Here is a 22,783-nt window from a genome sequence, read left to right as displayed (position 1 = left end):
CATCTGAGAAGTGAGGAATTTCAAATCAGAAGTGTCAACTTCATGTGTACAGAAAAACAGAATAGATTTCTACCCGAGGCAGCCAAAGGACTAAGGAGAAAAAAAATCATTTTTACCCGAGGCGGCCGATCGAGGAAAAACAATCTAAGTCAATTAGCCTAAGTAAGCACTAAGCAGTCAGTCATGTGGACTCTTGCGCCCTTGGTTGCTACAGATCTCTAAACCAAACAGGTCCTGCGCTGAGCGACGTCACTGAGCGACAGTCCTCCTCCACTCCAGCACTCAAATACAGCAGCAGCATGTTGTGTTGTGGAGAGTTTGGCTCAGTCGACTAGGAGGAGAGCGCACACATCTGTATTCTGTAGGCTACTGTGCTGTAAAGTGTGTCACACATTGTTTGGAAGAGGACAGATGAAGATGGACTGGTCGGGTCTCCGTTCCTCGTGAATAATAATATGAGATGATGATGAGAAGCTTTTTGGCTGCTGAGTTCAGGAGGATTAAAGGGAATAGTCTTTACAGAAATGTCTACCACAGCAAGTCCAGCCATCCCCTCCTCACTGCTGACATCGGATCAACTCACTGTGATCGTGGCATCATGTAAGTTAAGCCTTTAAGCTCTGAAAATATTACATTTTCCACGAAAGAGCCATTAAGAGCTTACACGGGAATATGGTATCAACCAATATATGCTGCATGTTATTGCTTTAGCGTTTAGCCTATATGGACAGCTGTTTCTGCGAATTGAAATCAGAGTGAAAAGGTGAACAATATATACAAAGTTGAAAGTAGGCATATAGGCTGGCTACTTTAATAGTTAGTTTGTTACTAGGTAGTTATTATTCTATCCAACCAAATTGTAAAACGGATGAGCTGCTTGGGAAACAAGACTGGGACAGTGACACTTCACTTCACACGAAAAAATCCATAGCGTTCATTTGAAAGAGTCAGAGTGTCACAATTGACACAAGATGACAAATGGTCCATTTGTGTCCATTTGTGTGTGTGTGTGTGAGAGAGAGAGAGAGAGAGGCTAGAGTTAAATTAACACAGATTATTTTGCTGTGTATTAAATGCTACAAGAAGAAAGACTATCTCTGAGTTCCAAACACAGCTCTCTGAATCAGGAGAGCAATTACATTTCACTTAAGATTGTGTGTGTGTGTGTGTGTGTGTGTGTGTAGACAAACAAAAAAAGAATAAAAATCACCATCTCACAGTGCTGTGTCTGTGACATGGCCTATATGCACCTTAACATTTAGCATTCTAAATAAAATAAATGCTTTATCTAGATTAACCAAACAGTCCAAAAACTATTTGATGTCATAGTACTTCTAAACAAACAAACTGCCGAAAGACTTGAAGCCTGATTAAAAAGTGATTAACACATTATCTTCTCACTTTATTTCAGTCTCTTCTCTGATCTTCTTTGCGGTGATGGTGGCACTACTGTCCATTATCTACCGTAAAGATCCTCAGTGCTGCAAAGTCCGCTTCTATCAGGAGTCACATGGAGATATGGTGAGTAAACACTCTATTTTACTACTATAATGCTTTCAATCCATACCTGATACTAACATGAGAAAGTGTTACTTGATATGAGTTTCAAACCCCTGAGTTTTGGTTTGATATCAGCAGGACAGATTAGACCATATGGGAACCAAAACCTTAACATTATTGATTTTTTCCATTTAAAATACAAGACACACAAGTAACGTAGTACAAATGTCTTTTTGGACTTGTCACTATAGTCAAACATTTCCCAAATCAAATAGCAGATCTACAAGCTCACATTGTGTCACGTCGTCATGACACCATCGTGCGACCAAGTATCAAATAGGGCTTAAGTGGTCAAGAAGTGTCAGATTTAATTTGCATTGCAATGGGAGGACTAGAATAAACTTGATATGATCATTGTCAGGGCATGGATTTGCCTGTTTTTCTGGCCTCCAGAAATATCTCAGAGTGCAGCACTAACTCTAATGGATTTGGACAAAATTAGCACTGGGAACGGACATCGTTATGGATTCAGCACCAACATAAATACACACATCAACACAATCATACATTTGGCACTGCAGATTAAGAAACAGATCATTAGAAGTTTATTTTCTGAAGGAGGAACAAATAACAGTTTGCTGTTATTACGGTGATAGAGCTGCAGGAAACAGTGCAGAGGAAATGTAAACTCTCCACATGGGGGTACCTCTTGACTTGCTATACCACCCGTCCTCTGTACTTCCTCATCCTGGCTTATGTCCCACCTCCGCTGGACCCTGGGGGGAAGTTTAGTTTAGTGTTATCTTCAGAGTGCAGGGACATGACGTCATACCCCCCCCCCCCCCCCCCTCGTGGACAGGAAGTTACGTTTGGTCAGGGTCTTGTTGTTGGAAATGTTATGTCGTCACCTTGTTTAACTGCTACATATTGGCCATGTTGACCTGTTTAAAATGTTTACTTTCACCCATAGCCTACTTACTGTAGTGTACGTGGCATGGTGGCAAATAACAGAATCCCAACAAGCCATGTCTGAACCTACTGTCTACTGCTGGCTAGTGGTTCTCAAAGTGGGGTCCGGGGACCCCCAGGGGTTCCAGAGGGTAAGCTAAATGAGTGATAGTTAGGAACCAAATGGACCCTTATATGCTTATGGGACTGTACATCTGTTTCCATTTGTACATTCTCTGAGGTATGGGGGTCCCTGGACTAACCTGGAGGTTCTTGCAATTTCAAAGCTTGAGAACCAGCGCTGTGTAGGCTGCATGCATGGCCTCAGGGAGCCCTCGGGGTGAGAAGGTGTTGGGTCACACAGCCTCAGGGACTAGGGACTAGGGACTAGCCTCAGCCTCAGGGACTAGGGACTAGCCTCAGCCTCAGGGACTAGGGACTAGCCTCAGCCTCAGGGACTAGGGAGCCCTCGGGGTGAGAAGGTGTTGGGTCACACAGCCTCAGCTTGTTGTCATTTGGTGCACAGTAATTCATTTATTTCAGATTGCTGCCTGAAAGTGAATGTTGTCATTGATTTGGGTGCATGGTTGGGCAGGGAAAGGTTAGGCCAGAAGGTGAAGGGGGTGCGAGGGAACGAACACGTGAATCCACATGAAAGCGAGTGTCTTTCATCGTGTCCCCATAGGGAGCGTTAACGTGTCTTCTGACGACTTTGTAACCACATAGCTCTCCCTGCTTCAGTTTGCACCATGAATAGTGGCCCAGACCCCACTGTGGGTGTTGGGGACACAGGGGACACAAGGGACAATGGTTCTCCTTTAGGCTGCGGCTGTGGAAAAAAAGGCCTAGTGCCGAAGGGGTCCTCCCCCGACTTCAACTCTGATTTTACACGGTTGTGCTTTTTCACACTGGCTGAATCAGTGGCAGGAGACAAAAGGACGTCTCTCTCTCTTCTTCTTTTTTTTCTTTCTCTCCTGATGACGTCTTTGCTCCCTTAAAAGTGCAAACCGGCAAGGGGAAGGTGACCTTTGACATCACCTTTTCTGTCCCGTCTCTCTCTGTCACATGATGTAAGGGTTATGGCAAAGGTCAATAGAGTGCGTAACTCCACGTTTTGAGTGATGTCATTGTTTACTCCGGCCTGGGAAAGTGATATTCCCCGATATCTTTGATAGTGATAAATGTTTGCTGTTGCTATCGGTGATTCTTGCTCGAGGCATCTCTCCTCTGTAATTCACCGGCTGTGGTCCTGACGCGACGCCCCATTACATCATGGTGGTCCGGCTTTTAGTCTGACGACAAATTGACTTTATTGTAACACCGCCGCAAGTGACGTATGAGGCCATAATGTGTAGTGGAGCGTGCTCGTTAAGAGGAACCCGCTGTAGTTACAAGGGGAAGAGAGATGTAGAAAAGGCTTCGCTGTGTGTTTGGTTGCCTAGGGATCCTGCAGTCACAGTGGGACACTACATTGTTCTCCACACAAAGGATGCTCATTTAAGCCAACGCCATCACCTAGTTTTCCGGCAAGACTCTTTTTATTTTTATTTAAAGGATCTAGTACCCTTTACAGTGGGACCCTAGCGTGGGCCTTGTTTAAGAAGGGGTCGGTCTGGGGGGGCATGGAAAGGGTGGCCGTCTCATTGGCTGGATAATTTATGGGTGGCCGTCTCACTGGCTGGATAATTTATGTTATTGCTAAACAAGTCAGTGTCCATAGTGGTCAAATAGGGCATGAAATTTGTCCACTTAAGCTGAAATTAGTGGATTTTCGGACTAATTGCCGTTTTAAAGTGGTGCAAGTTGCAGGTAGATAGAAATGAAGGGAAACAGAGCCTTGACATCCGCCTTTTCCCCACTGTCTGTTTACAGTGCTGTTATATTTTATAGTTGAGAAGTGACATCCTTTGAACTCATGCAGCTGACGTGCTCATTGTTGTCATGTGTTTGTTCATCCAGGAGGCTCATCCTCAGTACTACAACAGCAGACAGACACTGGTGGACTCAACTCACATCAATGACAACAACACTCAGGTAAGAGAGCCCTGGGTTGTGTAGTAGCTTACCTCACCTAGCTAACAGCAGCCGTACCGTACCTGCTATCAGCCACGGCAACAACAAGCTTTCCCTAACTAACCCATTAAGACCTGAGGCCGATTCTACAAAATGCCTTCTCACACTTTCAAGATCTTTCATAAATGTTCAAAAATAGCAGATGTACTTTAATATTATCTTATCTGCTATTTTTGAATAGCCAACACAAAAAAGTCTAAAATGACAGATGCTTTCCCGGTGTTAAGGCTAATCAAATGCATACACTGGGCCAGATACAGTCCTCGCCACCTTGTACAATACTGCATTAGGCAAACACAGTCAACAAAGGCATATTTGCACTGTAAGGCATATTTCATACACAAAGGCAATTCATTCATGTGCATTACATAAGGCATAAAGAGTTGTAAAAAACAAGATCTATGAATCAATCAAAGAAACAGATGTAAGCTGAAATCTTTTGGTAAAACTCAGTGGAGAACATCAAAGTGTTTAGCCTGGATTTAAATGTAGTCATCCTGTGGAAGTTTGTTCCAGCTATGTGTGGCCTAACTAAATGCTGCCTCACCATGTTTTGGCATCCCTTTTGGCCACATTTATCAATATTTTCTAAATGTTTCACTTTCACAAAATAGTGAATATATCAGATCTACAAGCTTACAATGCTTCGCTTGTAGATCTGCTATTTATGTTACTTGTCATACAACAAAGTATATACAGTAGGCCTTAAAGGGATAGTTCAGATTTTTTGAACTTAAGTTGTATGAAATACTTGCCATTAATATAGTGGTTGCAACTGTATTAATTGATTGCCCGAGTCCCATGGTGGGAGTTCTGCTCTGGTTTTGGTCAATATTAAGTAGTTCCGGTCATTTTGTGGGGGGCACTGGGACCACGCAGTAAAAGTAAATGAATCCACAAAACGAACGTAATTTGTATTGTTGACCTATTTCTAAAATATTAGCGCGACTTTCGTTCAACTTTGACCCCTCTATCACATGGAACTATTTTTGGGCGTAGTGATATGGACACAAAAAACATAGTTCTGTGTGATAGAGGGGTAAAAAAAGAACGGAAGTTGCACTAATATTTTAGAAATAGGTCAACAATACAAATTACGTTAGTTTTGTGGATTCATTTACTTTTACTGCGTGGCCCCCAGTGCCCCCCACAAAATGACCGGAACTACTTGATATTTCACCAAAACCAGAGCAGAACTCCCACCACAGGACTCGGGCAATCAATTAATACAGTTGCAACCACTATATTAATGGCAAGTATTTCATACAACTTAAGTTCAAAAAATCTGAACTATCCCTTTAAGTGGTTAAACTGATCAAAAGTGGGAACAATTGACCAGTCCCGGCATACCGTCTATTTTGGCCTTAAACCATTGAGTGATTTAAAGATATGTACGAACACAGGCGTCCCCTGCATGAGAATGCTAGTGGTTTGACTAGATTCAGAGCCAACAGTTCAAAGTGACAAGCCCTTGCCATTTTACAATTTACCACTTAGGCACGTATCAGAGGCTTTTAAACGGGAGTGACTTACAAGAGCAAGATCTGAGTAAATGACATGAACCCTAATCAACAAACGAGAGGAGAAATGGTAGCTGTAATTGGAGTGAATGGCACATAATTAGAGTGCAAAGAAAAACAATTGAGGGCTTCAAACTAGGATACTACGTAAACATCAAGCCTATAGCATCTGTCTAAACAACATGCTATCTAAATAACATCCTTAGAATTTGCGGTCAAGTAAACACAGTGTCTGTCTAAAAAAAAAAAGAAAAGAAAAAACTTTGATACTACAGATCTAGTATCAAATTGTGTTCCGCCTCGCTCACAATCCCGCCATTTCCCTGGCATGTCCTCTCCTTTCTCACAGGCAGGTCAGCTGTTCTACGTCGGCGGGCCCTCCAGCTACAGCCTGCCTTCCGTGGAGGGGCCCCTGCCGAGGCTGCCCTCTTACGAGAGCGTCAGGAAGAAAGACCGCCAGAGGCAGATCCACATGATGATCGCGGACCGCTTTGGTCTCAATGGACCCATTATTATGGAGGTAGGGTATATTATGGGGACTACGACCTTGTCATGGCAATTTGTGTGCCCCATGCGGTCCGAGCTCATAACGGACAAGACAATGCAGCGTTTCAGCTGGTCTTTCTATGGTCTTCAGTGTAAAAGGGGAGAAATATGGACGACACTGTATTCCCATCAGCCCCGTTCAACCTGGCGTCCACATTTTGCACAACAACCACAAAAAAGTCAAGCATTTTCAAAATGTTTTGAAAAGAGCAAATCTACAACGCACCATGACTCGTTGGCAATGTTCTCCACGCCACACTGTGACATACGACAAAGAACATATCAGGCTTAAGTGGTTAAACTTCAAAGCAACCTGTCCCACAGCATAATCTCGCCTTATTATGAGACCCCTCATCCTTAGTAATAATGGGAGATCATTCAAGTTGGGGCGTCTCTATTATGACCATTATTATGACCATGCTGTCGCACAATATTATTACAAGAGCTTATTCAAAGATTAGGCTGCTTTCAGGGCATTGTAAACAGGATGTGCTATCTGCTCATCACCTGTCCACTTGGGCCGGTGGGCGCTTTTCAAGGCGCTTCTTTCTTTTTTTTCACCGTGTTGATATTTCGCTGAGCTTTTGACTTGCGCAACGCTCGAGCAAACAAGGTAATGAGAAAAAGGCACATCAAACATAATTAAAGTCTGCATCCTGACTGCAAACAGACCCTTTAGAATGCAGCTTTGTGCACCCTTTCCTTAATTAAACAGCCAGTAGCATGAGTGACCATTTCTTTCACGCGCACGCACGCGCGAGCACATACACACGCACACACTCACTCACTCACTCACTCACTCACTCACACACACACACACACACACACACACACACACACACACACACACACACACACACACACACACACACACACACACACACACACACACACACACACACACACACACACACACACACACACACACACACACACACACACACACACACACACACACACCCCACTCATCCTGTCAGCATCCTACCTCCCCCAGGCTGTGGTGGGAGTCTTCCCTTAATTGCCCCCTGTGTGTTCTGTGACCTGGAGCAGGACAGTTGTAAAACTTTGTGGCCCAGTACGTGTGTGGCTTTCACATCGGACAAGGGGGGGATCTGTTGCCTGAGGGCCCCAAGCAATTAAAAGATAAGGGGACTCAGTCAGAGAGTGTGCATCTGCCTGATGGGATCAGGGAGATATGGATTAATGCGGCCTTGAAGCACATGTTCCAGGCAGCCAGTTTGAAGACGGATTAATCAGTAATGTAAATACAAACATGTTCCAATTATATTCCACTTTAGATATCGTGTATCAGCCAGCGCGCTCTCTGTGCAACATTCATCCGGGACAGGGCTAATCTCAGTGAGAACATTATCTATTTAGCGGGCTATATGCCGTTTTCTATTCTTGCCATCCCGTACAAAACTAACTAGTCACTGTCCTGAAGCTTTGCAGTTCTATTCCTGTCACGTAAAGTGGTTACTTGTGGTGTGGGAGACTCAAAGTGAGTCAATGAGTATATTATTAGCTACATTAACTGAAAGTGAGCTACGGTCAGCTGTGTTTTGCCAATACTCGTTGCTGATTATTGTACTGGATAAATCTGCTGAAGGTCAAAGTTTCCTTTAATAGATACCTTAGAGCAGTAGTTCCCAAACGTTTTAGCTCAAGACCCAAAAGAGAAAATAGATTGGAATTTAGCAGATCTACAAGCTCACAAAGTGTCTCTTTGTGCTGCGTTTGTTTACCCAGCACTCAAAAACATAGATTTTTATTCTCTAATGTAGTAAGGAAGTTAAAACAAAGACAAGCATGCACACTTTGACCAAGTTTTAAACAGCACATATTAGAAATTTTTTACACAAACCATCACTAAATTGATTGCTAGATTTTGATGATTAATATTCGGACAATCGGTTAATCAATTATTCGATGAATTGTTTCTCCCCTAAAACCATCCAGTCAAAAAAGCCTTGCACTGACGGAACCCTTTATTCTGAATTAATACGCCATCATACAATAGTGTTGCAAGCCGAAGATAGCAAGCTCTTCAAGATCTACAAGCTCACAACGTGCCGTGATGTGAGCCTGTAGATCACCTATTTTTGGCATCACCATAAATCATGTTTTCGCCTCGTCCCTATTCAATCTTTACAATATCTCCCTGTCTCTTTCTGTCTTTCTCACAGCCACCACCAACGTATGAGGAGAGTATGCGGCAGTCTGTGGAGGTTCCATACGACATCCTTGCATCTCCTCTGGACATCTCCTATCCCCAGTACATCTATCCAACGCCACTGGACACAGAGCCCTGCACGCACACCGACTCACCTTTTCAATGCACCACCAACGATGATGCCCACAGCACTGTTCTCCCTGTGTGATCCAATCAGCACTAGACACATATTTGTTCGGTCAAATCTGCCAAATGTTGTGTATCTTCATTTACGTGAAGTTCCAATATGAATGAGAGATTACCTAGACTGATTGGAGCTGGGATGCTTCTTAACTTCAATATACAAGCTGATCTAGAGACCTCTCGTCAGCAGGATTGTCCAAAAGTGTTGCCAAAGATGTGTTGCACACCTATCAACGTTTGATGACGAGTCATAGTTGACAACTTTGAATGTTCAAACAAATCTTCCTACTACGGAGGAGTTTAACACTTGACTGTTTTTTACCACTGAAAAGGGAATCCATTCACACTTGACCATCTCTATCTGAGCTGGCTGGTACATCTGTCATCAACAAGAACAAGATGGTAATGACAAGGATTGTATGTTTAGGAAACATATAAATTATAAACTTAAGTGATTTCTGTTCACTTTTAAGTGACTTTGAAGTAAATGTAATGTTATGTCGATTATACTGTGTTATGGCAACAATGGGTTCCCTTTTTTTGCCTCTGCTATCTCTGAGCCAGGAATTGAGCTTAGCAAGGGTTTTATACTGTGATTAAGTTGTTGTGACATCATCTGACACCACCAGTGACCTTCTTTTGTTGTCGTTTTTAGTCGTTATGCCATGTGTATAGTCACTGTCATTGCCAACCGCTGCTGTTGGTCGGGGGAGGACTTTGATAACCCTGTGTACACGGCCAATCGTGTTTGTGGCCGAGTGCCCGGCTAAGCTGGAGGCACATCTGTAACTTATTTAATAAAGAATTGTGTTAATGAGTCACTGGCTGGGACTGGAAAGCTGCTGCATGAGGTTCAACTTGTTAAAACTACCTACAAATATAGCTACAACGTGGCGATTCAGGAGTTCAAGCCAACATATTGTTAGAAGTTGAAAGCTGGGAAGGGTCTCTGACTTTGACAGTTTCTGACACCTGTATTAAATATAACTCAAATATTATGTGTTAATTATGACGATCAAAACAGATGTTCAACTTCATTCATTTATGGCCAAATCTCTGCCGGGCCATGCAATACTGTTCAATTTCAAAACACATTGGGGACATGTTTAGGCAGCTTAAACATACCGGTATTATCTACCTAGTTTGGTAATGTTTGGGCAAACTAACTGATTTACGTCAAGCCTGTGCACGTCTTTGGAAAAGACCCCTTAGGCCTATTGGGTGATTTCAAAATAATTTGACACACATGGTTCAAAAGTGTTGTATACGGTTCTGAAAGGTCAAGGTAAATTTTATTGTCCACTCCCTGCTGCAGCCACACACAAAACATCAGTGACAAAAAAATATACCGTAATAGAAATACATAACAGATGGGGGGGGACAACATTACGCAAGTGCACAAACCCCTAACCCCTACCAGTGCGTCGCATTGCAATGCGTTGTGAGCTTGTAGATCTACTATTTTCCCAATTTTCCCAAAATCTTGAAAAACAAATGTGGAATATTTTGGAATATTTTGGAAACATTTTAACAACATAAATCTTTTATGGGAGTCCTTGGCACAAAATATTTCAGATGGTGGACTGTGGCCAAATGCATATAAATTTAGCGGTCCTTGACATGAAAAGGTTTGAGAACCACTGGTATCACACGGCTGAAGGAGAAAAATAAGCACAAAAACAATAGGGTTTCAGCCCTTTGTGCGTGAACACCTAAAACATAATTACCGAGGTGGTGCTTTTTGTTTTTGCTCGAGACCAAAAGAGAAATTTCATCTCTCCAGGACCTGATCTGAAAATAGCAGATCCAGGGCACGGTGGCACAGTTGGTAGTGCTGTCGCCTCACAGCTAGAAGGTCCTGGGTTTGATTCCCGCTCGGGACGCTGTGGGCGCTGGCGGCGTGTCCTCTCCTCCGCGTCATCAGTGCCTATACCCAGGCGGGGTTGGCGAAAGGGCCTTTCTGTGTGGAGTTTGCATGTTCTCCCCGTGTCCCCTAGGGTAGGTACCCTCACAAAAAACATGCAGTAATCCTGGTCTCTAAACTGCCTCCCCCTGGACAGCCTTGGTGCCTGATGGAGGGGAAAGGAACTGGTTGGAATAACGTGTTCCTTCCACGCGCTACGTCCAACCAGTTGGCGGAGGGTGTGTAGAGCCCAGGATCACATTAGATAATTGACACAGGGGTGAAAAATGGGTTATAAAATCGTGGGATAAAAATTAAATAAGAAAAGAATAGCATGATCTACAAGCTCACAGCGTGTTGCGATACGTTGTGAGCTTGAAGATCTGCTATTTGGAATTTCTTAGATTTTTTTATTATTTTAAATTCATGAAATTCATCATCATCATCATCATTTACTTTAATGTTTCTGAAATATCTGATAGCCTCTGGTAAAAAAATGGGTAGTAAACAAAAAATACGTGCCACTGTTTGGGAAACGGTGCTTTAGTAGGCCTACAATACTTGAGTAAATGTACTTTAATAGTTACTTTCCATGACTGTTCCCTAGTAAAATGTTTACAGTAAGAGTGGCTTGGCCTTGCCCAAATTAACATTTCATTCCCTCGTATAGCAGTACAAGCTTGAAAGAGCATGTCATGAAGTGAAAGAGGAATGAAACCACTTGTGAAATACCAAGACCTGTTTCCTGGCTGTCACAAAGCACAGAGTTATATTTTGTGACCTATGCACACACGCTATAGCCTATCATGTCAATTTACGTGCACAATTGTTACCATTCAATCATGATACAGAAAAATAAATTAATGAATGCATTTGTTTGTGTGCTGCACTTGGAAGAGACTCAAGAGAGAGAGGGAGAGAGAGAGAGAGAGTGTGTGTGTGTGTGTGTGTGTGTGTGTGTGTGTGTGTGTGTGTGTGTGTGTGTGTGTGTGTGTGTGTGTGTGTGTGCGTGCATGCGTGATGCAGCTGAGCTGAGTCACCTCAGTGTGAAGAAATCATTCTGCCTGTAGAGACTTATACAGGTATGCAATCCCCTCCAAATGCAAATGGACACACACACACACACACACACGCACACACACACACACACACACACACACACACACACACACACACACACACACACACACACACACACACACACACACACTGCTGTATATTTTTGTTTAGCTAATTAGTTAGTTTTAGTATAAAAAAAAAAGTTAGCAAATTGCAACAGTGAGGACACTGTTCTATTGTCTGTTATCTAACAGTAAGATCTTTATTGTCATTGCAACAAGTACAACAAAATTAAAAAGTGCCAACCGATCAGTGCATCATAAACTAATTCTATGTTCTATGACTTATTACACACTTAACCACAAACAAATACAAATATTTTTAAATTGTGATTCATGTTTTGTAATTATAATCGATTTATTTTTAAAGTTTTCAAATGATTGCAGTGGAGTAAAAAATACTAGGCCTGCTATTTGCCTCTAGTAGTGGAGTAGAAGTAAAGATATTGAATATTGGAAATACTCCACAGTCTCCACTAAAGTAACATTTTCTCAAAAGTGTACTGAAGTACAGTACTTACTTTACACCACTGTGTATTTGGTGCAACAGCACACAAATGTTGACAGACTTTCTTTTCCTCCTTTATATCAATGACCTTCCTGCAGTGTCAACATTGTCTAGCTGACAGATGGAAGCTCTTTGCTAATCCATCGAGCAAGTAAAAGACTGCCTGATTAGGACATGGACCATTTGATCTATTGAAATAGAAACAGTGAAAGAGAGGGGGGGCTTGGTCAGCTCTTTTCATCATGTCAAACATCACTGTCTAATTGGGTTGCCACATGTTGCCACATCTAACAGCCCCTGTCTGAAAACTTGTCAAGAATGTTTTCACTGAATGTCTTGTGGCCAAAATCAATATGAAGTGTCTTCACACTCTGTCATTCTGTCTTCACACCCTGACTGGCATTTAAACGGTGGTGTAGTAACTAAGTACATTTACTCAAGTACTGTACAATTTTGAGGTTTTTCTTTTTCAATACTTTGGTGGAGTATTTAAAAATTTCAATAGCCTACTTTTATCTCTTCTCTAGCCTGGAATCCAGTCTAGAGCTACTTCTACTCCACTACATCTCTGAGGAGAATATTGTACTTTTACTCCACTATACAATTATTTTGAAAACTTTTGTTAATAGTTACTTTTTAGATTTCGATTTGTATTAGGCTACTAAACATACACTTAACTCTATATATATTTTGACTACATTGTGAGCTTGTAGATTATTATTATTATTTTTGTATTTTTTTAATTATATTTTTTATACATTTTGAAATGGGACATTCTGCTTAATGAGTACTTTTACTTTTGGTATAAAATATTATTTTGATGACAATTTTTGAAGATTTATTTTTGGGCTTTTTATGCGTTGAATGCGAACGAAAATAAAAGCCTTGGTACAGAGGCTATGCCTTTATTGACAGTAGGTATAGACAGGAAACAGGGAGACTGTTTCTACATTTCTACGTATTGATATACATGCAACATGCATATATTGCAGCAGCAGTCCCTGTATCTTAATTATTATATTTTTGGCCACTAGTGGTTCCTAATCTTTTTTCTTTGGAGCCCCCCTTGGGCCCTAGCTTCTACATCTGAAGAAGCTGAGTTTGTAACGTTACCTCACAAACATGGCCGCTCCGTTCGTCCACCGAACACACCAACAGCGGAAAAAAACGAGCAGTCCCGATCCCGACCGCACGAAACAAGTCCTGTATGTAAACAAGGTCAGACACCGCAGTCAAGACTTTTTACTGGACTACTGGACGAAAGGGGGATTTGTTGTTGCAGTGAGGAGGACATCACTGGATCTTTACTGTCTTTCTAATAAAGGTAGGTGGCGACTCACATGTTCTAGCCTACAAGTCTACAATCGTCTGAATTGTTTGCGTAGGACATTAATATTTATTATTATCACACATAAAATAGTGCATGAATGTATTACCTATACGCATCACATATATAAGATAAGCCTAAATAGTGCATGAGTGTGTTCACAGAATACCATGCATAATGTGCAAAAAAATGTTGCTGCAGTGCACTGTCATGCAGGTGAATGCTGCTGCATCAGTGAAACTGAGCAATGCCGCAAAGTCACACGGCAGCAGAGCAGGATATGTTTACCTTGTGCGCAGTGAACGGCCTATCTGGGTCATTCATTCTCACTGTCAAGTTGCAGAGTCATGCTTTCCCACCATACAACATGCATGAACTAGAAATAGTTCGATTAGAGATTGATTTACTAACGTGAATTCTAGGCATTCTATTTAAACGCGTATTGTATTTATTGTATAATAATTTGGAGGAAATACTTTTTTATTTTATGCTATATTATATTTTAATCTATTTTATTTTATCCCCCCCTTTTTTCTCTGTTATTCATAGAAAAAAACGCACGCAGCAACAACATTTTGCCATTGAGGTTGCATTGAGCATTCACTCCTGACTGTTTAGCCTGCCCTACACAATCCCCCAATCATCTCTCTGGCTACACAGATAGGAAAGACATTAAAAGCTCTTCCTTATAATCCACTAATCGCATCACTGCCATCCATTCCCCACACATGCTACAGTAGGCTAATATAACGGCTGGCAGCAAACGGAATATACCAGATAAAGGGAGGAAGAAGAGAGAGAAAGATGGAGAGGGCAGAGGAGGAGACAGGCAGAGGGACAGAGATATGAAGCTCTGACACTGGTTGGTTAGTGACACATGAGACGTTACACTGCGGCCTTGGCACCACGCAGGGCCAGCCGTGACTCATGTTACCAGGTGCGGCCTGTTTTAATTGTCATTATAGGGTGAAGTTGGTGAACATTTCTGAATAAGGTTGCCAGTCAATCTTTTTAACGTCAAGGTATCCATACGCCATGGATGGATGGACCCCCATTTCATACAAAATATTTTTCTCTGGGACCCCACCCCAATCTACACTGTGAAATCCTCAGTGTTTAATCTCGGAGAGTGTACACATGGATCTAAATGGACCATAAGGGTCCATTTGGATCTCAGAATTACAGTACAGAGTACTACATACCCATTAAGGGTCCTTTTGGTTCCATTTGTACACTCAGAGATACAGCGCCATACAGGTCCATTTGGACCCCATGGTGGTCCACAGACCCCATGTTGAGAACCAGCAGTTTAAGCTTTCAGTAATGATTGTGCTCTCCAGTTAATAATGGACCAGGTACTTTGCTTGGTCCCCCAATGTGATCTCCTTTACACCTTATCTCACTCAGTGATAATGTAACTTGAATAACTGGGTCAGTGCATCATTTATAGGCCAGGCAATGACTATAGTTGAGAATTCAAAGTCCCCACTGTTCCTTTGTTTTGTGACCCCACACAGGTCTGTGTTGTGCTTTGATACATGATGGTAGACAGGTTTAGACCGTGTCGTCGCCATGTATGTTTTCCATCACTTATGTAATGACAAAGGTGTTTAAACACTAAGGCTGGTAGGTATTTTGGAAGTAAATAGAAAAGACTTTCAGAATATCAATATTATTATAAGGGTGTGGTCACACTGAACTTTGATTTTTGCCAATGCGGTGGATTCTGCTAATGCTTTTCAATGGGAACAGCAGATCGGCTATTTGGTTTAAAGGGCGGGGGGCGGCCTAATAAAGATCCCTGGGGGTCTCCGGTCATCGAAGCTGCTATATGCAATGGTGGAATTGATTGACCCACCTGATCATGCTGTTTGTCGGATAGTGGTGACTTGCAATCTGGACCGTGTCAAACTCTGTGTGTGTGTGTGTGTGTGTGTGTGTGTGTGTGTGTGTGTGTGTGTGTGTGTGTGTGTGTGTGTGTGTGTGTGTGCGTGTGCGTGCTCCCCCTCTCTAAGACTCTATTGCAGACCTGCCAAGATGATGCAGTGTTTTCACTTCATGGTGGAGCCGGCCAAGAACATGACGGTCAAGCTTAAGGTACCGGTACCAAAAGTTTTCCTGTGCCACAGTCCCACACATCCCAAACCCGTTCCAACGCTGACCCGGTCTAGTGTTATTTGCTGCTGTCAGAAAGCTTCTAAAATAACAAGAGTTCTGCCATTACAGCATTTTAATGCCTCCGCCGGCAGGCAGCCTTATCAGAGAGGCATTATTATGTCTTTGTGTTGTCCGTCTGTCCGTAGTACTGTACTGTACTGTACTGTACTGTACTGTACTGTACTGTACTGTACTGTACTGCATGCGTAAATTCAAACATCCGTCCCAACCTTGTGAAACACGATATCTCATATCAATATCTCTCGAAAATGACATGATATGTCATTTTATCCTTTATCCTAAAGATGAATTGTGAACGCCTTGAGAGGGAATCTCATGACATTTGGCACAAAGTCCACTTGGACTCAAGGATGAACTGATTTAGAAGTAGCTGATCAAAGGTCAAGAAGGTCACTATGACTCACAAAACATTAACCACTTGAAACGCAGCATCCATATTCTGGAGGCAACATTAGCCAAAAATAGCCCATCTGCAAGCCTGTGTTAGCAGATCGGCTTAGATGGAAAAAAGCGGTCCATGTAGCCAACTCAGGTCCAGTTGACTACGTCTAGAGGGGGTAAATGGTTAAACTCCTTCAAAGACTAAGACTTCACTGGCTACATTTTCTATATCAGTCTGGACAGACACGGATGTAAACGTTAACTGGTGAGTGCTTATAACCGTGATGCAGTATTTCTAGTTTGACTAATATGACAATTTTTGTCAGTGTCATTGGGGACATGAATAAAGGTGGTGAGTCAGGCGATTTTTCAGAGAGAGAAACCTCTTCCCCTGACTGCAAAAGGGCATGATGTGCATTTTGATCAGGTCAAGTGACTCTCCTCCTCTCTGGTTGGACCGCATGCTTAAATGTAGCTAATCTACAAGCTCACAACGTGTCGTGATGTGACGTGTTGTGAGCTTGTAGTTCGGCTATATCCGGCACGCGACACCGGCGTGCACCAAATCAAGCTTTACCGTCGGAAGCTCTTGCAAGCCCCAGCACTATTATCCTCCTTTTAATCTCTGTCTCTTTCTGCTGACTACTCTCTCCTAGCTCTGCTTTATCTTCATCCCGAAGAAACCTTTTTCTCACTTTTCCCACAGGAGTCTCGCAAGAATGCGATTGATGCGAAAAAGGTGCCCCTGGAAGAGAACCAGCTGTTTGTGGTGGAGCTGGCCAAAGACCTAAGCCGCGTGTGCCAGGTAGGGCAGTCACCATCATGAACATTTTACTTGACCATTGTCATTACGAATAGTTGCGATTAAAGATAACGTTTTCGTTTTTGGCATTGGACATTGGAACATGTAAATTAACTTTGCATTTCTGTTTGTCTTTTAGGCTTTGTAAGCTCAACTTGCATGGGGAGGTTTGGAAATAACTTAAATATACAATATTGACAATACCAATAATCCAAATAAATGATGTACTAAAGCCATGTTTAATAATTTAATACTTCTATACAAAATAAAGTGGAAATAGCTGATCTACAAGCTCACTCAGTATATTTCTGTTATTTTCGAAAAGGTTTGAAAATGTATGAACATTTTTCAACAGATGAATTTATATACAGATGAATGGAAACAATTCGGACAATTATGCAAAAAAATTATTGTGGTTATCTCAAATGAATGTGATCAGGCCATTATGTCATAATTGTGTCAGACTTAGTGCCAGGTAGACACTGCAATAAGCTAACACACCTCTCGTGTGCACTTTACACACCTACTTTGCGTTGCTGTCGGGCAGAAACCTCCTATCTCGATATTTTAACTTTTTGTGTTTTTCCGTTAATTAATGCCATACTTAATAATTAATCACGCTACAACATCACACAAAATTATCGACCGTTACGTAACAGATCCACAAGCTTGTAGATCTGCTACTTTTGCTGAATTTGATCAGTTAAAAAAAACGCCACTGAAATCAAAGTGTTCCAGGCACAGAAAATACCTTAGTTATACCTTAATATATTAAGCATGTCCCAGGCCTCTAGGTGGCAGCATCAGCACACATCATCCAGTGGGCTAAGGGTCTCTCTCAGTTCTTCTCGATGCTTTTCATATCAATGTCCCTGTACCCTCTGTTGACAACCAGTGTTCCTTGTCTGTTATCTTATTTATCTTCTATTCAGTGGTAACATTAAGTAACATTTGATATTTGAGGTACTTTTACTTTACTGGAGTATTTCCAATACTTTTACTTCTACTCCACTACATCTTGGATCCAATTATTGTACTTTTACCCCACTACATTTATTCAAAAACGTTAGTTACTGATTTACTTTGTAGATTTTGATTATATTACAAAACATACATTAACCACTTCATTTCGGCCATTTGAAAATGGACCATCTACACTACAACCTCACAATGTGTCACTATGCGACACATTCTAATGTTGTAGATCTGCTATTTTCAAAATATTTTTTATACCTTTGAAAACTTGAAGCGGGACATTCTGCACAATGACTACTTTTATTTTTGGTACTTTAAGTACATTTTGATGCCAAATCTTTTGTACTTTTACTCAAGTACATTTTTAAATCAGTACTTTTACGTAACAATCAGTACTTTTCCCAGTAAGTAAGTACTGCTTCTATTTGCCAAAACGTTAAGCTACTCTTTATTTCTCTACCCTGTCATTACAGAAGTCAGAGGTGCTGGAGCACATCTGGAACATTGAAGACATCTGGCCCACCCCTGTCTGCAGGGCCTTCATCTTAGAGTGGGCCTCTATGCTGGAGAGCAAGGTACTGGTCTGAGATAACCCACTTCTCGTACACTTTGAAATAGGCCTCCATTTATGACAGTATCAACTTTGATAGAAGTGCTACAGGCTTACTACATTTGTGCTGTTGTATTCAGTGGTTCTCAAACATTGTTATGTTAAGGATTCCCAAGATTTATATGTATTTGGCTGCGGACACAGATTTGAAACCATATTGAGCCAGGGACCCCCATAAGAGAATATTTGTTAAGATCACCCACCCTAAGGACCCCTTGGGGGGGTCCTCGTCAGACCCCACTTTGAGAACCACTTGCTGTTGATAAATCTAAATACAAATATAGATTATAGATGTATGTTTGAGCCTTATTGTTTTGTCTGTAGAGGAGGCCAATGCAGACAGATGGCTGGCCAGAGATTGATTGCAGCAAACTTGATCAAGCTACCGAGCAAGATGTGGAGCTGGCCAAGATGGTTATCTTCACCTGGATCAAAGACCTGAGAGCCCAGCCTGAGGTAGGACGTTGTCTGCCTTTCAACTTTGTTCCATTAACTACATAGATTTAAAACTCTGAGGCCCCAAACATGATATCAAATTATAGTGGAATCTGGCCAGCAAGTTATCTCATCATTAGTCTTTTTAAAAATAAATTCTTAATATTCATTCACATCTTTTCATTATTCCAACTACTTTCACACATGATCAACGGCCCCTACAGTAGGTTGGTAGGTTTGACTGCATCATGTTTGTGAAGTTAACCACTTAACCAATACAATTAGTTATACTAAAAATAGCTGATATAAAACTTTCTGAAATGTTTTGACTTCAATGACATAATAGGGTCCCCATGTATAGGGTTTATGTGGTTAAAACCTGACCTTATGTAATGTTGATCAAACCTTCTAGAAAAGTGTATGGCCTGGGGAGTCTGTAGCAAAAGCTCTGAATGATCTGGAGTCTGCTTGGCGATGGGGACGCATGCCCAACCTGCTGACTGCCATGGAGCTTGTCATGTGGACCTTGATGTCACAGACCCTAGAGAAGGTATGTTGTCACATCTCACCAGTATAACCAGACCTCGCTGTGTAGACCTGCAGTTTATACGTAAAACCAAATCCTAATCTAAGATTGACCAAAATTGTACTGTTCATGTTCCTTCACTCTCTTGCAGGAGAACATACCCCTGCAGTGGCTTATCTGGAAACAGAGGTCTCATAAAATTGGTGTGTGAACTAAATTGATTCTGCTAGTTGGAATGTTGAAAATGTTTTATCTAAAATGAAGTGAATTACATGTTACCGTCTCCTCTCAGGTGCCACCCGCTACATTCCTCATGCAGGTAAATATGTACAGTTGAGCATCATTTGGTGTTTGATCTATTTAATTTACCGTGGAACCTCTTGGAGGATCACTCGGATGAATGAAACACATTATTAAATGTCTTTTATTGATTTCACAGTATGGGAGTGGATCGCAGATGCTACAGGTAAACCGTTTAGTTTCGTCAGATTTTGACACCGTAACTCTTTTATAATGCTGCCATTTGAATTAGACCACTCCGATAACTCTAACCCTGCTCTCACCCTCAGTGGACGTGACTCTGGATCTGGAGTCAGCCAACCCTGACCTGCTGATCTCCGGCGACAAGAAGATGCGCTGCGGCTACGAGAGGAAGGACTTGGCCAACCTCCATCAGCGCTTCGACGGGTGGTGGTGCGCCGTGGGCCGGGAGGGCTTCAGCTCCGGCCGCCAGTACTGGGAGGTGGATGTCGGGGAGAGGGACTGGCGGCTGGGCGTGGCCAAAGAATCAGCCCTGAGGAAGGGCTTCAAGTCGCTGAACACCGACACGGGTTACCTGACGCTGCGCCTGGAGAGGGGAACCGAGCTCAAAGCCCTGACGGTTCCCTATACCGCGCTGCCCCCGGGCCTCATCCCCCGCAAGGTGGGCGTCTTCCTCGACCACGAGCACAAGCAGCTGTCCTTCTACGACGTGGACAGCCGCTCTCACATCTACACCTACAATGAGAGCTTTGACGAGAAGCTGTTCCCCTTGTTTGGCACAGTGGAGATCATCAACGATCTCGTCATCAAGTCACCGGCGGCGCAGACTCATTGCCTCTGCCCCACGGTCTGCCTTTGGGCTTGAGTTCCTCTCAATTCCTTCCAAGTGATCTCTCTCTTTCACTACTCCACTAGATAACAATATACCGTATATACTATATAGGAACGTGAATTAATGTAGTCACTGGGAGTAATCAAAGATCCTTACCTATAAATGACCATCATAACACTATTGAATAGCTACCCGTATTCTATGTGACCACCATAAATGCTGCTACTATACGATGTGATTATTCCTGTCATCTCCTCACTAGAGCTATAGCGCTACTCTTTGCTCAAATAATGTATTTTCATACATTTGAAAGAACATAGTATTAATGTCATGAAATGTGCAATAGTAATCCTACAGTGACAATGCTCTCTCTGTGAATAATGAATAAACCAAAGCAAATGTCCTACCTTTTGTTCAATCTGTTAGTCAAGTCTGCTACTGACTAGACTAGAGAAGGATTTGTATTTAACTTTACAACCATTAAATATGCATATGGGAAGCAGCAATGACTTAAAAAACAACATTCACTTGACAAACTGTACATCTTGGCATTCCACTACTTTAGAGATTTAGATAGTTACTGTACTACAGTATATGTATGTGATGTGTATAAGTAACGTGTATTTGATAAAGTAATGACAAACATATCTTAATGTTAGGTTTATGAATTCTGGGACTTTTTCTTTAGGAACCAGTCACATCCATTAAAACCAGGGAAAGCGCATCTGTGTCATTTTACATTTATGCATTGGCTATTCAAAAATAGCAGATGTACAAGCTCAAAGCTCGACACTTCATGCCATGCTGCTAGCTTGTACAGCTGTTATTTTGTTAACATGTTTGAAAGTTCTTGAGAAGTATGAGAACTATACTGATTTAGAAGACATTTGAAGAATCCGCCTCGGGTCTTAATGGGTTAAAAGTACATCAATGCAGATTAGAGCCTATCAGCCTATCAGATTAGGCCTATCAAAGATGTGTGTTTAGATCATATTTCAAAATCGTCCTGACAGAGACTCTTAAAATACACATGACACATGATGATAAATGAACCGCATGCAGAGTGAAAGGCAGCCTGCAGGAGGGTCAGCTGAGCTCCATCAGCTCAAAGTCACTGAAAGTTAACAGCTGAGGCTAGAAAAACATCTGTCATGGACCGTGTCTGAATTAGAATGAATGTTGGAGTGACGTGTGAAGAGGACTGTAGACAATTTAGACAGCCTTCTAATGCAGTGGTGGAAGGAGTACTCTTGCCACAATAATACAAAATAAAAATGCTGTTACAAGTAAACGGCCTGTGTTCGAAATGTTATGTGAGGAAAGGTATCAAGATATACGTTTAAGTACCAAAAGTAATAGTAACTATAAAGTTTTCAAATTGTAGTGGAGTAAAAGTACAATATTTGCTTCTGATAAGATATGTAGTGGAGTAGAAGTATAAAGTGGGAAATAGTATTGAAAATGGGTTCAACTACTCCAGTAATAGTTCCTCAAAATTGTGTTTAGGTAGTAGGTACAGTAAATGTACAAGTTTAGTGACCACTGTTCCAATGTATTTTAGAGATAGCCTGCAGGCTACACCGTACACCACTGCATACACCGCTCAACAGGTGACTTGTCCTGCACAGGTGTACCCAAATTTCACTCCAAAAGGCATATAATTCGGCATGCACCAACCATTTGCTAAATTGTGGCAATATCAATGAATCAATAATGATCACACTCGAACACTTTTCCAGTATGACAGTTGCAATATTGCAGCATTTTATACCAGAGACAGGATCTAACAGGTGCTTATACAGCCTCTGAAACGAATACAAGACAACTCACCCCGGTGCTTGCCCGTTTTTCCTCCCGGAATTTTCCCCAGTGAGGGGGATAACTTTGTAATATGCTATTGGCTGTTTGTATTCTTTTTGGACAAATATAAAAAGATACTCCTGTGGAAAGGCTATATTATTTTACTTATATTGACCCTATAAAC

At 41.9% G+C, this 22,783-nt stretch overlaps 2 protein-coding genes across 3 annotated transcripts; both read left to right on the top strand.

Moving 5' to 3' along the window:
• Nucleotides 1-417: 417 nt before the first annotated feature.
• Nucleotides 418-9,415, top strand: LOC306936757 (uncharacterized protein). Its single transcript, XM_079520376.1, has 5 exons — nucleotides 418-600; nucleotides 1,412-1,521; nucleotides 4,408-4,482; nucleotides 6,391-6,561; nucleotides 8,774-9,415. The coding sequence occupies exons 1-5, from the start codon at nucleotides 525-527 to the stop codon at nucleotides 8,966-8,968; spliced, it is 627 nt and encodes a 208-aa protein (XP_079376502.1). The 5' UTR covers nucleotides 418-524; the 3' UTR covers nucleotides 8,969-9,415.
• A 4,235-nt stretch (nucleotides 9,416-13,650) lies between these two features.
• LOC306936507 (butyrophilin subfamily 3 member A1) lies at nucleotides 13,651-21,205 on the top strand. Of its 2 annotated transcripts, none has more exons than XM_079520044.1 (10): nucleotides 13,651-13,796; nucleotides 15,815-15,896; nucleotides 17,065-17,163; nucleotides 18,609-18,710; nucleotides 19,070-19,201; nucleotides 19,593-19,730; nucleotides 19,858-19,909; nucleotides 19,999-20,025; nucleotides 20,146-20,172; nucleotides 20,276-21,205. In XM_079520044.1, exons 2-10 carry the CDS (start codon nucleotides 15,837-15,839, stop codon nucleotides 20,830-20,832), a joined length of 1,194 nt encoding a protein of 397 aa, XP_079376170.1. In that variant the 5' UTR covers nucleotides 13,651-13,796; nucleotides 15,815-15,836; the 3' UTR covers nucleotides 20,833-21,205. The 2 variants fall into 2 exon arrangements, with proteins under 2 accessions (XP_079376170.1, XP_079376171.1); XM_079520045.1 differs by having other exon boundaries at nucleotides 13,657-13,796; nucleotides 15,827-15,896.
• The last annotated feature ends 1,578 nt before the right edge of the window (nucleotides 21,206-22,783 follow it).

This window comes from Electrona antarctica (genome assembly GCF_951216825.1).
Source record: "Electrona antarctica genome assembly, chromosome: 14".
Lineage (NCBI taxonomy): Eukaryota > Metazoa > Chordata > Actinopteri > Myctophiformes > Myctophidae > Electrona > Electrona antarctica.
Note: the sequence above shows the minus strand (reverse complement) of the source record. Positions and strands in the feature narration are given on the sequence as shown.